The 15,622-nt window shown below is 43.7% G+C and overlaps 1 protein-coding gene across 1 annotated transcript; it reads right to left on the bottom strand.

Moving 5' to 3' along the window:
* Nucleotides 1-860: 860 nt before the first annotated feature.
* LOC123402926 (BRAP2 RING ZnF UBP domain-containing protein 2) lies at nt 861-5,284 on the bottom strand. Its single transcript, XM_045096895.1, has 12 exons — nt 5,038-5,284; nt 4,829-4,944; nt 4,454-4,562; nt 4,239-4,353; nt 3,378-3,475; nt 2,933-3,039; nt 2,603-2,849; nt 2,446-2,499; nt 2,140-2,286; nt 1,986-2,050; nt 1,504-1,558; nt 861-1,234 (listed from the first exon to the last, which is right to left on the bottom strand). Exons 1-12 carry the CDS (start codon nt 5,224-5,226, stop codon nt 1,073-1,075), a joined length of 1,464 nt encoding a protein of 487 aa, XP_044952830.1. The 5' UTR covers nt 5,227-5,284; the 3' UTR covers nt 861-1,072.
* Between the last annotated feature and the right edge of the window lie 10,338 nt (nt 5,285-15,622).

Below are 15,622 nucleotides of genomic sequence, written 5' to 3'. Positions count from 1 at the left end.
AAAAAAAATCTCTTCAATGCAAGCTATCACTAGTGGGTCTCATCAAAGAATAGAAAATAAAGACTCTAATACACATACATTTCTACATTTTACTCTTAACTTTTTCAGCTCTTTACACCGGACCACATCTTTTCTTTTCAAACACCCGTCTCCTACAAAAGATCCCGCTTCCTCATCAGAACCTATTTTTCTGACATTTGATCCTACATGACATACGAGGCATCACCGTGAGGCTATGCATTGTACATGCCCTAAGGAAACTGCACGCCATGTTTTTCAACCCCCTTCACCATTTCTGCTTGAAATATTACTTCACTTTTGCGTGCATACATAGAATCGTGTTCTACAAAATGCAGCACAAAACCACATACACTAGAGAACCTTCGAGCAAAAAAAGAAAAGAAGAAACACTAAGATCAGAATTACTTGTTACACAAATTTATAAAAATGAATGTATTTAGAACTAAAATACATCTAGATGCATTCATTCCTGTGACAAGTATTTTCGGACGGAAAGTACTACTATATAAGAAGAAAAAAACACTAGCGAATGGATACAAATTTGTCCTGTGAATTTTGGTCAAAAGAAAACCTTATTTTGCCTGTAGCTGAGACATGTGTCACCTGGGCCATCTATTTGATTTGGAAGAGTCCAACCATACTGACAATCAATTCGCACTGCGCGCATGCGAGCGTGCATACATCATTTGGCCTGTCGTGCATGTTCTTCCAAAATCACATCGAAAATACCGACTATGTAGCTTGGATCCTCCAGTACCTTTCGTCTTCGTCACAATCTTAGTGAGACTTTTTCCACACAGATATCTTGTTAACATCATGAACAATGAAAAACTCATGTGTAAATGTCCAATCAAACATCGGGTTTCTATTCCCCTCATCAGTGAGTCTTTTTCCACACCAAATGCCACCATGGGCAACAGGTAACTGTCGTGCCCAATGGACATGGACTTGAGAACCAATCACAAAGCAGCGAAGGGTGGAGATTTGGGATAAGAATGTACCCTAACAGTCTAAAGTCAAACATAAAAAATCTAGTCAGGGTAAGCAGATCTCAATTCCGCTTCCTGTCCTTTGTGGCACGAACAGGGCTGTCACTCGAGGATGGTTCATACAGTCCCGGAAGAATTGTGCCCCCTTGTATATCACTTGAGATTGATCCAGGAGCTGCTGCCACAGCGTTTTGGCACTCGATATGGGCTATCAAATCTCTTAGCTGTCAAAGGACGATGGGGAATGGTTAGTTGTAGGCTAACAACTATGCATATTACTCTAAAAAGAAACAAAAAAGATGTTGTGTATGGTAAACAGCACAGTATGTGTGTATTCATCAAACCAAACATCGGCTGATAGATGCATTGATTGTATTATCACATTTTGCAAGCAATTCAGTTATTAACTTTTTGTTTAAAGATGACATGCAGTATCGTAACATGACACAGGTTACTATTTGAACCAACACAGCGGTTACTTTAACATACTAACCTCTGCCTCCAGCTTCTCAATCTTCTCATCTTTCAATTTAAGTGCAACTTGTTCCCTGAAAATAATATCTAGCCACTTCAGATCAACAGTAAAATAGGAACTACAACTATGTTCTGAATCCTAATGATCTACTCCCTCAGTTCCTAAATATAAGTCCTTTTAGAGATTCCACTATGGACTACATACTTCATTTTGCTCCATATTTAGTCCGTAGTGGAATCTCTTTAAAGACTTATATTTAGAAACGGAGGGAGTAGTAGATATTTCAACAACTAGGGCGATGGCCAAGAAAATGCCACAAAAGTGAAAATAAAAAACAATTTATAGAATCACTAGTTGTTTTTAGTCACTCATGAGAATATAGGGAACAAAATATAAAAAAATGTCATGTACCAAAATAAGCTGTGCATTAAACTTTCACTGCTCTATGGAAGGTACATCCATTTCTCTGGTGATAATTCTAAAAGCAATGAAGAAGATACCTTTCTTGGACTTCCCGAACCCTTTCTATCCACATCTCCTGATTTTTCACAAGATTGGCATTGATCTGATAAGGTTAATTATGAGTTATGTGACATCACTAATTTTTAAGTTTTAACATTTAGACCTAGCTTCAACAAATGCTATAGTGCTCACATTATCAAGAAAACTTTTCTCTTCAAGGCACTTATCAAGCTTTGCCTGTAACTTTTGGAGTTTCATCACGTTCACAGCTTTCGAAGTGGCTGCAGAAATTTGTTTCTCATTCTCCTCTTTGACTTCTGACAAAAGTGACTCATAGTACTACATTAACACCAGAAAATAAGTCAGAATTTACCTTACCCTCTCAAATACTATATGTCAACAATATGGCAAGTAGTGGTCTTATATATAAATATAAAGGAGCAGCAACAAGTGGTGTATTGTTGTCTGTCAGATAAGCACAAAAACATGCAAACTTACATTTCTTTGTTTGTCAAGCTGAGACGTGAGGAGATCATTGTACTCTTCAACAATCTAAAAGAAGAGAAGTGCAAAGTCATAAAAGAAGATTATGCACAAACATACCAGGGTGGTATAGCTAATAATATCCACAAAGATTATTTACTTAGTACATTACAGCTTCAACTTTACTGTTTAGTAGAGCTTCATCCATTCCTGCATCACCACTGCATATCGAACAGATACCATCTGCTTCATGACCACCATAGCAATTGTACTCAACCAGTTTACCATCTGTTTTAGACTGAATCAAACGATGGACATAGTTGTCACCAGCATAATCCCAAACCTTCTGTGTTTCTAATTCAAGTGAATAGCAGTGTTCAGTTTCTTTCCAGTGTTCAATAGCATGACCACCTTTGTACCTGTGACCGCACCAATCAAAGTTAATAAGTTAACTAGTAGGGGTAACATTTGCAACTTACAGAATGAACAGGAAATATTTTACCTTCCGCAGCCAACATTACCACAGATTACACAAATCCAAAGATTTTCCGAAGTTCCACAAACAGAACACATTGATTTCTCAGGTTGCTGCTGACAATACCTACAAACCTGTGTGATACTTTCAAACATAAGGAAAAGGGACTCTTTGCGTTGATAAGAAAAAAACTTGCATGACTTCCCTAGACAAAGGAAAACAAAACAGAGGAAAGCCAAATCCTACAGTGACAAACTAAACAGAGTGGCTGAGTGCTGTATTTCAAAACACTATCAACTTGGCAAAGCAGAGTTTCCATCAGAATTCAGGTGTTGATAGCACCGTTAGGTCTTTTATAATTCCATTGTTAATTTCAAGTACAGTAGTATACTATAAACATTATAAGTCGAATTAGTAAACTAATATAAAATAGTAAGAGTCATGAACTAAATATATCATATTAAGCTCTTACTGGGCACGAAGAGTCTGTCCATTTTGATATGCATGAACAGTGGAAAGAATGGTTGCATATTGTAGTAAGAATGCCTCCAGGATCTTGGTCAAGACGCTCTGATTGAAAATAGAAACGAATAAACAACACAATCAACATAAATTCAAAATCCTATTGCTTGGGCTTGGGTAAAAAGTAAGAAAACATATGTTCTACGAAGCTTATAAATAGGCATGGAGTAACCTCATGGAAGTAACGCCTGTATATCATGAGTTGAACATAAGAAGTGTGGTGGATAGTTTACATGTAACAGTTGTGAAGATGCATATGAGACCCATTGCCAAAATGCTTAAAACTATATGGCGACGGGCCGGCAGCATAGCATAGGCAAAAGAGCATCTTGCCTTCTTAGCCTCGTATACTTGCATTTTAAATATTATATGCATGACAATCACAAAATTACACATCCGGGGTAACAACAGTACAAGACATAAACAAGCTAAAATAATGCATATCAGCACGGATCAAATGGGGGTTAAATATTTAACAACACTAGCATTAGGTGAAAGCTTAACGTGACTTGAGTTTATCAGAGGAATAGAGATGGCAAAGATACATGCTTCAATATCAGGTTTCACTTATGTGACCTACCTTTATTATACGACACAGGTCGATGTGGTTTACATCCTAACATTCGTATCATGTAAGTACTCTCTTTCTCATATTAGGTTAAGTACGGCATAATTCAGAAACGTGGTTAGGCAAACATTCTAATCATTTTAAGAGAACTAAAAGTGCACAAAGTTATTCAGACAACAAACAAAATGTGGTATTCTAATTTTCTAATACATAACTAGATTAATTCAAAGCATCTCCACATGCCTAGACACACTGGGCAGGTAGGCTGCTCAGCTGAGCTCGTAATCGAGCTATGAGCATGCTCGATCGATTGAGTGTAGTGCACTTCTTCCACGAAACGTACACGAGAAACATCACCCTGCAAACACATCAATCTCCAATTAATCACGATGGCACACATTTAATCACAGCAGCAGAAAAAAAAGTATGCATTTAGAAGAATTAGAAGAAACAAACACCTCCAGTGATGAGAACTGCTTTCCATTGAAGTGCTTGTAGAAGCTATCGGTGGAGCTCAGAGTGTCGAACTTTATGAGAACACTATACTGGTCCTCAGCTCCGTCAATCCTACATTATGAGCTCCAATTAATACTCCAAAATCCGAGCTTACATCAAAGCAGCTCAAGCCCCATCAAAGAGGCAAAGTTGGCCGGTTTTGAGGGTACAAGTCTAATAGCACAGCACAATAAAAACTGATGGGATCGACGAAAGTGAACCTATCAGAAGTTCAGAACCACTCGGATTGGAGGGACCAAGCTAAGCGATTGAGGCCTTGGGCCAACGCAACTGCGCGAAGCTAAGCGAAGGCAAGCAGTGGTGAACAAGCGAGGTACCTGAAGATGCGCATCTCGAGCATGTGGGGGACGAAGGAGCCGCAGAAGCGGCAGAAGTCCGCGTAGGTCATGTGGTTGGGCACCGCAGGCACGAACACCCGCGGCGTCCTCTCTACCTACAAACACGACGCGCGGGCGAGGGTTAGGGGTGACAACGCCCAATACACGAACAGCCAAAAATACAAAACCCTAGAACTGGGATAGCTTACCGGAAGATGAGATGACGAGGAGGAGGCGGCGGCGGCGACGGCGGGTGGGTCGGGGTGGAGGAGGACGACGCCGCGGGTCTCCTCGATGCGGGGGTTCCCGGAGGAGAAGGGGACCGACTCGAGCGGGCAGATGGATGAGGAGGGAGAGGCGGAAGGGGGGAGGGAGGCGGGATCGCCGGCGTTCGCCATGGCCGGAGAGGATCAGAAGCCTAGGGCAACGACGAAGAACGGGTAACTCGGAAACGTTCCTGGCTCAACTGCTCTCAAGTCTCCCCCTACTCGACCAGGTGGGGCCAACCTGACAGTGAGATAAAGCGATGCGTACGATTTATTTTTATTTTTCTGACAACTATGCATATGATTTACTAGTAAAAAATCGCACAAGAATTAAAAAAATCATTTATGTAATTTCTTTTTTTAGGACAGCTACGTGTCCACCGGTTGATCCGCAGAAAGCATCCATCACCTCGACGTCCGTTCGATGTACGCACGCACCCGTCCGATCTAAGCGGCTCGGTCGCTTCCTCGGATCCAATAATTCCTGAAATAACGGTCAAGTTGCACAAACAATCGTTTTGTTGTAAAATAACTTTGGATCCATTAATTCCTAAAACAATGATCGAGTTGCAGAAACAAACAAAATTCGTCTTTTTGCAACATAGGTACTATTGTGGAAGAAACTTTTGCAATAAAGGTCATGTTTCACAAAACTTTTGCAACATAGGTCTGGTTGCAGATTTTTTTTTATTCGCCTTTTTGCAACATAGGTATTGTTGCGGAAGAAATATTTGCAACATTAATGATGTTGCAGAAATTTTACAATGAAGATGATGCTTCAGAAACGTTGCCCGCCATTGCCGACGCATGTCACAGCAGCACCCTCGTTGTTTGTCGTTGTCGTTTGCAACAGAGGTAATGTTGCATAAACAAATGCATGGAGGAGGTCGACCGGGCCTTGCCATGCTCGAGCGCTCCGCTGCAACCAATGGTCGTGCAGTGGCCGACGGTTATGGTGGAGCGACGCTGGCTTACAACAATCACGGTGCCCGTCGTAGCATCGGCGAGCCATACAACAGCGCACCTCGCAACGCTTGCGGCACGACTAGTCGATTTGGTGTGATTTGAGGGGATACACATCCATGACGCATATCGGGAAGTAGGAGACGGTGGACTCAGAGAAAACATGTGGTCGTGCTCTCTTTCCTCGAGGAGATAAGGATGTGTGGGGCACGTGACGCACGTAGAAGGTGGTGGATGCAACGCTGGATGAGCCACATGTCGGGAAGCTTTTCCCCTTTTTTAAGGGAAAACATTATCACTCAGCCGACAGATGTTTGTGCATGCGTCCACCTCCTCCGTGGCCGTCGGATTTGATTTCGACCACGTCGTACGTCCATGTCCGCTTCAAGTTTCTGCAACAACACCGTTATTGCAGAACAACAGCAAAAAATATGACTGTGTTAGTAGTGCGCGTGGCCAGATGTTGTTTTATTTGTAATAACGATCTTGTTATAGAAAATTAGACGCACCGGAAGATGTGTTTGTAGTTTTTTAGCAAAGCAAGAGATATTATTCAATTTTATTTTGACCATAGGATACCAACCATCTTCTAGTTTTATAGGAATAGAAGTCTCTAGCTTGAGCTTCTCCTCCCTAGCTTTGATAAGAGCATTGGTAATATGCTCGGTGAAGGCAATATTGAGTGTACTAGTGTGGGGGTCTTTAGCCATTCTTTGCAAAAAAGTGATAACTTCGAAAAGACTACAATTGTCAAAATCAATATCATTGCTATTAAGTAGAATTGTAGTGTCATCCTCTATGTTTGATTTGCTCTCTATTATAAGAGTTTGGACGTCTTCCCAACTTTGGGGACGTTTAGGAGCAACTTTAAACCAATGATCCTGTGGCTTCCCGGGGCAACCATGCCAAGGGTATAATTCTCCATAATGACTAGTACAGTCACAAGGTTTACTTGTAAAAGACCCTTAGTGGTAACTGGAGTGATAGAAGAGAAGGTATAATCATTATTGTTGTGACTAGTGAAGTCACCCAACTTGGTGTTCTCAGTGAAACCCATGGTAGCGGCAACAAGCAAGAACAAAGCAACTAATTTTTGTGTGGTTTTTGGTATAGGACTCTAAAGCAAAAACTAAAAAGCAAACTAACAAGACTAAAAAGCAAAGGTAAAAGATAGCATGCAACTCCCATATCTTTAAGACTGGAGTCCCCAACAACGGCACCAGAAAACTTTGCTTGATGACGAGATGATGTGTATACTTATTGTTGGGTAACGTCGCATGGGAAACAAAAATTTTCCTACGCGCACGAAGACCTATCATGGTGATGTCCATCTACGAGAGGGGATGAGTGATCTACGTACCCTTGTAGACCGTACAGCAGAAGCGTTAGTGAACGCGGTTGATGTAGTGGAACGTCCTCACATCCCTCGACCCGCCCCGCGAACTATCCCGCGATCAGTCCCACGATCTAGTGCCGAACGGACGGCACCTCCGCGTTCAGCACACGTACAGCTTGACGATGATCTCGGCCTTCTTGATCCAGCAAGAGAGATGGAGAGGTAGAAGAGTTCTCCGGCAGCGTGATGGCGCTCCGGAGGTTGGTGATGATCTCGTCTCAGCAGGGCTCCGCCCGAGCTCCGCAGAAACGCGATCTAGAGGAAAAACCGTGGAGGTATGTGGTCGGGCTGCCGTGGAAAAGTCGTCTCAAATCAGCCCTAAAACCTCTGTATATATAGGTGGGAGAGGGGGGGACCTTGCCTTGGGGCTCAAGGAGCTCCAAGGGGGTCGGCCGAGCCAAAGGGGGGAAGGACTCCCCCCCAAACCGAGTCCTACTTGGTTTGGTGGGTGGAGTCCTTCTTTCCTTTCCCACCTCCTCCTTTTTTTCTCTTTGATTTTTCTTCCAATGCGCATAGGGCCCTTTCGGGCTGTCCCACCAGCTTACTAAGGGCTGATGCGCCACCCTCAAGGCCTATGGGCTTCCCCGGGGTGGGTTGCCCCCCCCCCCCCGGTGAACTCCTGGAACCCATTCGTCATTCCCGGTACATTCTCGGTAACTCCGAAAACCTTCCGGTAATCAAATGAGGTCATCCTATATATCAATCTTCGTTTCCGGACCATTCTGGAAACCCTCGTGACGTCCGTGATCTCATCCAGGACTCCGAACAACATTCGGTAACCAACCATATAACTCAAATACGCATAAAACAACGTTGAACCTTAAGTGTGCAGACCCTGCGGGTTCGAGAACTATGTAGACATGACCCGAGAGACTCCTCGGTCAATATCCAATAGCGGGACCTGGATGCCCATATTGGATCCTACATATTCTACGAAGATCTTATCGTTTGAACCTCAGTGCCAAGGATTCATATAATCCCGTATGTCATTCCCTTTGTCCTTCGGTATGTTACTTGCCCGAGATTCGATCGTCAGTATCCGCATACCTATTTCAATCTCGTTTACCGGCAAGTCTCTTTACTCGTTCCGTAATACAAGATCCTGCAACTTACACTAAGTTACATTGCTTGCAAGGCTTGTGTGTGATGTTGTATTACCGAGTGGGCCCCGAGATACCTCTCCGTCACACGGAGTGACAAATCCCAGACTTGATCCATACTAACTCAACGAACACCTTCGGAGATACCTGTAGAGCATATTTATAGTCACCCAGTTACGTTGCGATGTTTGATACACACAAAGTATTCCTCCGGTGTTAGTAAGTTATATGATCTCATGGTCATAGGAACAAATACTTGACACGCAGAAAACAGTAGCAACAAAATGACACGATCAACATGCTACGTCTATTAGTTTGGGTCTAGTCCATCACGTGATTCTACTAATGACGTGATCCAATTATCAAGCAACAACACCTTGTTCATAATCAGAAGACACTGACTATCTTTGATCAACTGGCTAGCCAACTAGAGGCTTGCTAGGGACAGTGTTTTGTCTATGTATCCACACATGTAAATGAGTCTTCATTCAATACAATTATAGCATGGATAATAAACGATTATCTTGATACAGGAATTATAATAATAACTATATTTATTATTGCCTCTAGGGCATAATTCCAACAGTCTCCCACTTGCACTAGAGTCAATAAGCTAGCCCTCACATCATCATGCAAATTACATTGTAATAAATCTAACACCCATACAGTTCTGGTGTTGATCATGCTTTGGCTGTCGAAGAGGTTTAGTCAGCGGGTCTGCTACATTCAGATCCGTGTGCACTTTGCATATATTTATGTCCTCTCCTTCGACGTAGTCGCGGATGAGGTTGAAGCGTCGTTTGATGTGTCTGGACTTCTTGTGAAACCGTGGTTCCTTTGCTAAGGCAATGGCACCCGTGTTGTCACAGAACAAGGTTATTGGATTCAGTGCGCTTGGCACCACTCCAAGATCCGTCATGAACTGCTTCATCCAGACACCCTCCTTGGCCGCCTCCGAGGCAGCCATGTACTCCGCTTCACATGTAGAATCTGCTACGACGCTTTGCTTGGAACTGCACCAGCTTACCGCACCCCCATTAAGAATAAATATGTATCCGGTTTGCGACTTAGAGTCGTCCGGATCTGTGTCAAAGCTTGCATCGACGTAACCTTTTATGGTGAGCTCTTCGTCGCCTCCATACACGAGAAACATCTCCTTAGTCCTTTTCAGGTACTTCAGGATATTCTTGACCGATGTCCAGTGATCCACTCCTGGATTACTCTAGAACCTACCTGCCATACTTATGGCCAGGCTAACGTCTGGTCTAGTGCACAGCATTGCATACATGATAGAACCTATGGCTGAAGCATAGGGGACGGAGCGCATATGCTCTCTATCTTCATCAGTTGCTGGGCACTGAGTCTTACTCAATCTCGTACCTTGTAAAACTGGCAAGAACCCCTTCTTGGACTGTTCCATTTTGAACCTCTTCAAAACTTTATCAAGGTATGTGCTTTGTGAAAGTCCTATTAGGCGTTTTGATCTATCCCTATAGATCTTAATGCCTAGAATGTAAGCAGCTTCTCCTAGGTCCTTCATAGAGAAACTTTTATTCAAGTAATCCTTTATGCTCTCCAAAAACTCTACGTTGTTTCCAATCAGCAATATGTCATCCACATATAATATTAGAAACGTCACAGAGCTCCCACTCACTTTCTTGTAAATACAAGATTCTCCAACCACTTGTATAAACCCAAATACTTTGATCACCTCATCAAAGCGTATGTTCCAACTCCTAGATGCTTGCACTAGTCCATAAATGGATCGCTGGAGCTTGCACACCTTGTTAGCATTCTTAGGATCGACAAAACCTTCGGGTTGCATCATGTACAATTCTTCCTTAAGGAAACCGTTAAGGAACGCCGTTTTGACATCCATCTGCCAGATTTCATAATCAAAAAATGCAGCTATTGCTAACATGATTCTGATGGACTTAAGCATCGCTACGGGTGAGAATGTCTCGTCGTAGTCAACTCCTTGAACTTGTGAAAAACCCTTTGCCACAAGTCGAGCTTTATAAACTGTCACATTGCCGTCAGTGTCCGTCTTCCTCTTAAAGATCCATTTGTTCTGAATAGCCTTGCGGCCCTCAGGCAGTACCTCCAAAGTCCACACTTTGTTCTCATACATGGATCCTATCTAGGACTTTATGGCTTCTAGCCATTTGTTGGAATCTGGGCCCACCATTGCTTCTTCATAATTTGCAGGTTCATTGTTGTCCAACAACATGATTGATAAGATGGGATTACCGTACCACTCTGGAGCAGCACGTGGTCTCGTCGACCTGCGTGGTTCGACAGAAACTTGAACCGGAGTTTCATGATCATCATCATTAACTTCCTCCTCAACCGGCGTCGCAACGACAGAGGTTTCCCCTTGCCCTGCGCCACCATCCAGAGGGATGAGAGGTTCGACAACCTCGTCAAGTTCTATCTTCCTCCCACTCAATTCTCTCGAGAGAAACTCCTTCTCGAGAAAAGCTCCGTTTTTAGCAACAAACACTTTGCTCTCAGATTTGAGATAGAAGGTGTACCCAACTGTCTCTTTTGGGTAACCTATGAAGATGCACCTTTCCGCTTTGGGTTCCAGCTTTTCAGGCTGAAGCTTTTTGACATAAGCATCACATCCCCAAACTTTAAGAAACGACAACTTTGGCCTTTTGCCATACCATAGTTCGTATGGTGTCGTCTCAACGGATTTTGATGGTGCCCTATTTAAAGTGAATGCAGCTGTTTCTAATGCATAACCCCAAAACGATAACGGCAAATCGGTAAGAGACATCATAGATCGCACCATCTCTAATAAAGTACGATTACGACGTTCGGACACACCATTACGCTGTGGTGTTCTAGGCGGTGTCAACTGTGAAACAATTCCACATTGTCTTAAGTGAGCACCAAACTCGAAACTCAGATATTCACCCCCACGATCAGACCGTAGGAACTTGATCTTCTTGTTACGATGATTTTCAACTTCACTCTAAAATTGCTTGAACTTTTCAAATGTTTCAGACTTGTGCTTCATTAAGTAGACATAACCATATCTACTCAAATCGTCAGTGAAGGTGAGAAAATAACGATATCCGCCGCGTGCCTCTACGCTCATCGGACCACACACATCGGTATGTATGATTTCCAACAAGTCACTTGCACGCTCCATTGTTTCGGAGAACGGAGTTTTAGTCATCTTGCCCATGAGGCATGGTTCACACGTGTCAAGTGAATCAAAGTCAAGTGACTCCAAAAGTCCATCGGCATGGAGTTTCTTCATGCGCTTTACACCAATATGACCTAAGCGGCAGTGCCACAAAAATATGGCGCTATCATTGTTAACTCTAACTCTTTTGGTCTCAATGTTATGTATGTGTGTATCGCTATCAAGATTCAATATGAACAATCCTCTCACATTGGGTGCATGACCATAAAAGATGTTACTCATAGAAATAGAACAACCATTATTCTCTGACTTAAAAGAGTAACTGTCTCGCAATAAACAAGATCCAGATATAATGTTCATGCTCAACGCAGGCACTAAATAACAATGATTCAAGTTCATAACTAATCCTGATGGTAACTGAAGTGAAACTGTGCCGACGACGATTGCATCAACCTTGGAACCATTTCCTACACGCATCGTCACTTCATCTTTCGCCAGCCTTCGTCTATTCCGCAGTTCCTGTTTCGAGTTGCAAATATGAGCAACAGAACCGGTATTGAATACCCAGGCACTACTACGAGAGCCGGTTAAGTACACATCAATAACATGTATATCAAATATACCTGATTTTTCTTTGGCCGCCTTCTTATCTGCCAGATACTTGGGGCAATTGCGCTTCCAATGACCCATACCCTTGCAATAGTAACACTCTGTTTCAGGCTTAGGTCCAGCTTTGGGTTTCTTCGTCGGATTGGCAACAGGCTTGCCGCTCTTTTTTGAATTACCCTTCTTGCCTTTGCCGTTTCTCTTGAAACTAGTGGTCTTATTCACCATCAACACTTGATGCTCTTTACGGAGTTCAGACTCTACGACTTTCAGCATCGCAAACAACTCGCCGGGTGACTTGTTCATCCCTTGCATGTTGTAGTTCAACACAAAGCCTTTATAGCTTGGCGGCAGTGATTGAGGGATTCTGTTAGTGATAGTCTCTTGCGGGAGTTCAATCCCCAGCTCAGCTAGACGGTTTGAGTACCCAGACATTTTGAGCACATGTTCACTGACAGACGAGTTCTCCTCCATCTTGCAAGCATAGAATTTATCGGAGGTCTCATACCTCTCGATCCGGGCGTTCTTCTGAAAGATAAACTTCAACTCCTAGAACATCTCAAATGCTCCATGACGCTCAAAGCGACGTTGAAGTCCCGGTTCTAAGCCATACAAGACTGCACATTGAACTACTGAGTAGTCCTCCTTACGTGCTAACCAAGCGTTCTTAACATCCTGATCAGCCGTAGCGGGTGGTTCATCTCCTAGCGCAGCATTAAGGACATAATCCTTCTTCCCAGCTTGTAAGATTAGCTTAAGATTACGAGCCCAGTCTACAAAGTTGCTTCCATCATCTTTCAACTTAGCTTTCTCTAGGAACATATTAAAATTCAGGGTGACTGTCGCGTGAGCCATGATCTACAACACAAATATATTCAAAGTGGACTTAGACTATGTTCAAGATAATTAGAGTTTAACTTAATCAAATTATTTGCTAAACTCCCACTCAAAAAGTACATCTCTCTAGTCATTTGAGTGGTTCATGATCCACTTACACTAGCTCAAGTCTGATCATCATGTGAGTTGAGTATAGTTTCAGTGGTAAGCATCCCTATGCTAATCATATCATCTATATGATTCATGACCGACCTTTCGGTCTCATGTGTTCCGAGGCCATGTCTGCACATGCTAGGCTCGTCAAGCTTAACCCGAGTGTTCCGCGTGCGCAACTGTTTTGCACCCGTTGTATGTGAACGTTGAGTCTATCACACCCGATCATCACGTGGTGTCTCGAAACGACGAACTGTAGCAACGGTGCACAGTCGGGGAGAACACAATTTTCGTCTTGAAATTTTAGTGAGAGATCACCTCATAATGCTACCGTCGTTCTAAGCAAAATAAGGTGCATAAAAGGATTAACATCACATGCAATTCATAAGTGACATGATATGGCCATCATCACGTGCTTCTTGATCTCCATCACCAAAGCACCGGCACGATCTTCTTGTCACCGACGCCACACCATGATCTCCATCAACGTGTCGCCATCGGGGTTGTCGTGCTACTCATGCTATTACTACTAAAGCTACATCCTAGCAAAATAGTAAACGCATCTGCAAGCACAAACATTAGTATAAAGACAACCCTATGGCTCCTGCCGGTTGCCGTACCATCGACGTGCAAGTCGATATTATCTATTACAACATGATCATCTCATACATCCAATATATCACATCACATCGTTGGCCATATCACATCACAAGCATACCCTGCAAAAACAAGTTAGACGTCCTCTAATTTTGTTGTTGCATGTTTTACGTGGTGACCATGGGTATCTAGTAGGATCACATCTTACTTATGCAAACACCACAACGGAGATATATGAGTTGCTATTTAACCTCTCCAAGGACCTCCTCGGTCAAATCCGATTCAACTAAAGTTGAAGAAACTGACACCTGCCAGTCATCTTTATGCAACGAGGTTGCATGTCGAGCGATGAAACCAGTCTTTCGTAAGCGTACGAATAATGTCGGTCCGGGCCGCTTCAATCCAACAATACCGCCGAATCGAGAAAAGACTAAGGAGGGCAGCAAAATGCACATCACCACCCACAAAAACTTTTGTGATCTACTCTAGAAGACATCTACGCATGAACCTAGCTCATGATGCCACTGTTGGGTAACGTCGCATGGGAAACAAAAATTTTCCTACGCGCACGAAGACCTATCATGGTGATGTCCATCTACGAGAGGGGATGAGTGATCTATGTACCCTTGTAGACCGTACAGCAGAAGCATTAGTGAACGCGGTTGATGTAGTGGAACGTCCTCACGTCCCTCGATCCGCCCCGCGAACTATCCCGCGATCAGTCCCACGATCTAGTGCCGAACGGACGGCACCTCCGCGTTCAGCACACGTACAGCTCGACGATGATCTCGGCCTTCTTGATCCAACAAGAGAGACGGAGAGGTAGAAGAGTTCTCCGGCAGAGTGACGGCGCTTCGGAGGTTGGTGATGATCTCGTCTCAGCAGGGCTCCGCCCGAGCTCCGCAGAAACGCGATCTAGAGGAAAAACCGTGGAGGTATGTGGTCGGGCTGCCGTGGAAAAGTCGTCTCAAATCAGCCCTAAAACCTCTGTATATATAGGTGGGAGAGGGGGGGACCTTGCCTTGGGGCTCAAGGAGCTCCAAGGGGGTCGGCCGAGCCAAAGGGGGGAAGGACTCCCCCCCCCAAACCGAGTCCTACTTGGTTTGGTGGGTGGAGTCCTTCTTTCCTTTCCCACCTCCTCCTTTTTTTCTCTTTGATTTTTCTTCCAATGCGCATAGGGCCCTTTCGGGCTGTCCCACCAGCTTACTAAGGGCTGATGCGCCACCCTCAAGGCCTATGGGCTTCCCCGGGGTGGGTTGCCCCCCCCCCCCGGTGAACTCCTGGAACCCATTCGTCATTCCCGGTACATTCTCGGTAACTCCAAAAACCTTTCGGTAATCAAATGAGGTCATCCTATATATCAATCTTCGTTTTCGGACCATTCTGGAAACCCTCGTGACGTCCGTGATCTCATCCAGGACTCCGAACAACATTCGGTAACCAACCATATAACTCAAATACGCATAAAACAACGTTGAACCTTAAGTGTGCAGACCCTGCGGGTTCGAGAACTATGTAGACATGACCCGAGAGACTCCTCGGTCAATATCCAATAGCGGGACCTGGATGCCCATATTGGATCCTACATATTCTACGAAGATCTTATCGTTTGAACCTCAGTGCCAAGGATTCATATAATCCCGTATGTCATTCCCTTTGTCCTTCGGTATGTTACTTGCCCGAGATTCGATCGTCAGTATCCGCATACCTATTTCAATC

Source organism: Hordeum vulgare, chromosome 6H (assembly GCF_904849725.1).
Source record: "Hordeum vulgare subsp. vulgare chromosome 6H, MorexV3_pseudomolecules_assembly, whole genome shotgun sequence".
In the NCBI taxonomy this organism is placed as follows: Eukaryota; Viridiplantae; Streptophyta; class Magnoliopsida; order Poales; family Poaceae; genus Hordeum; species Hordeum vulgare.
The sequence above is the reverse complement of the archived record's forward strand: the minus strand, read 5'-3'. Positions and strand labels throughout refer to the sequence as shown.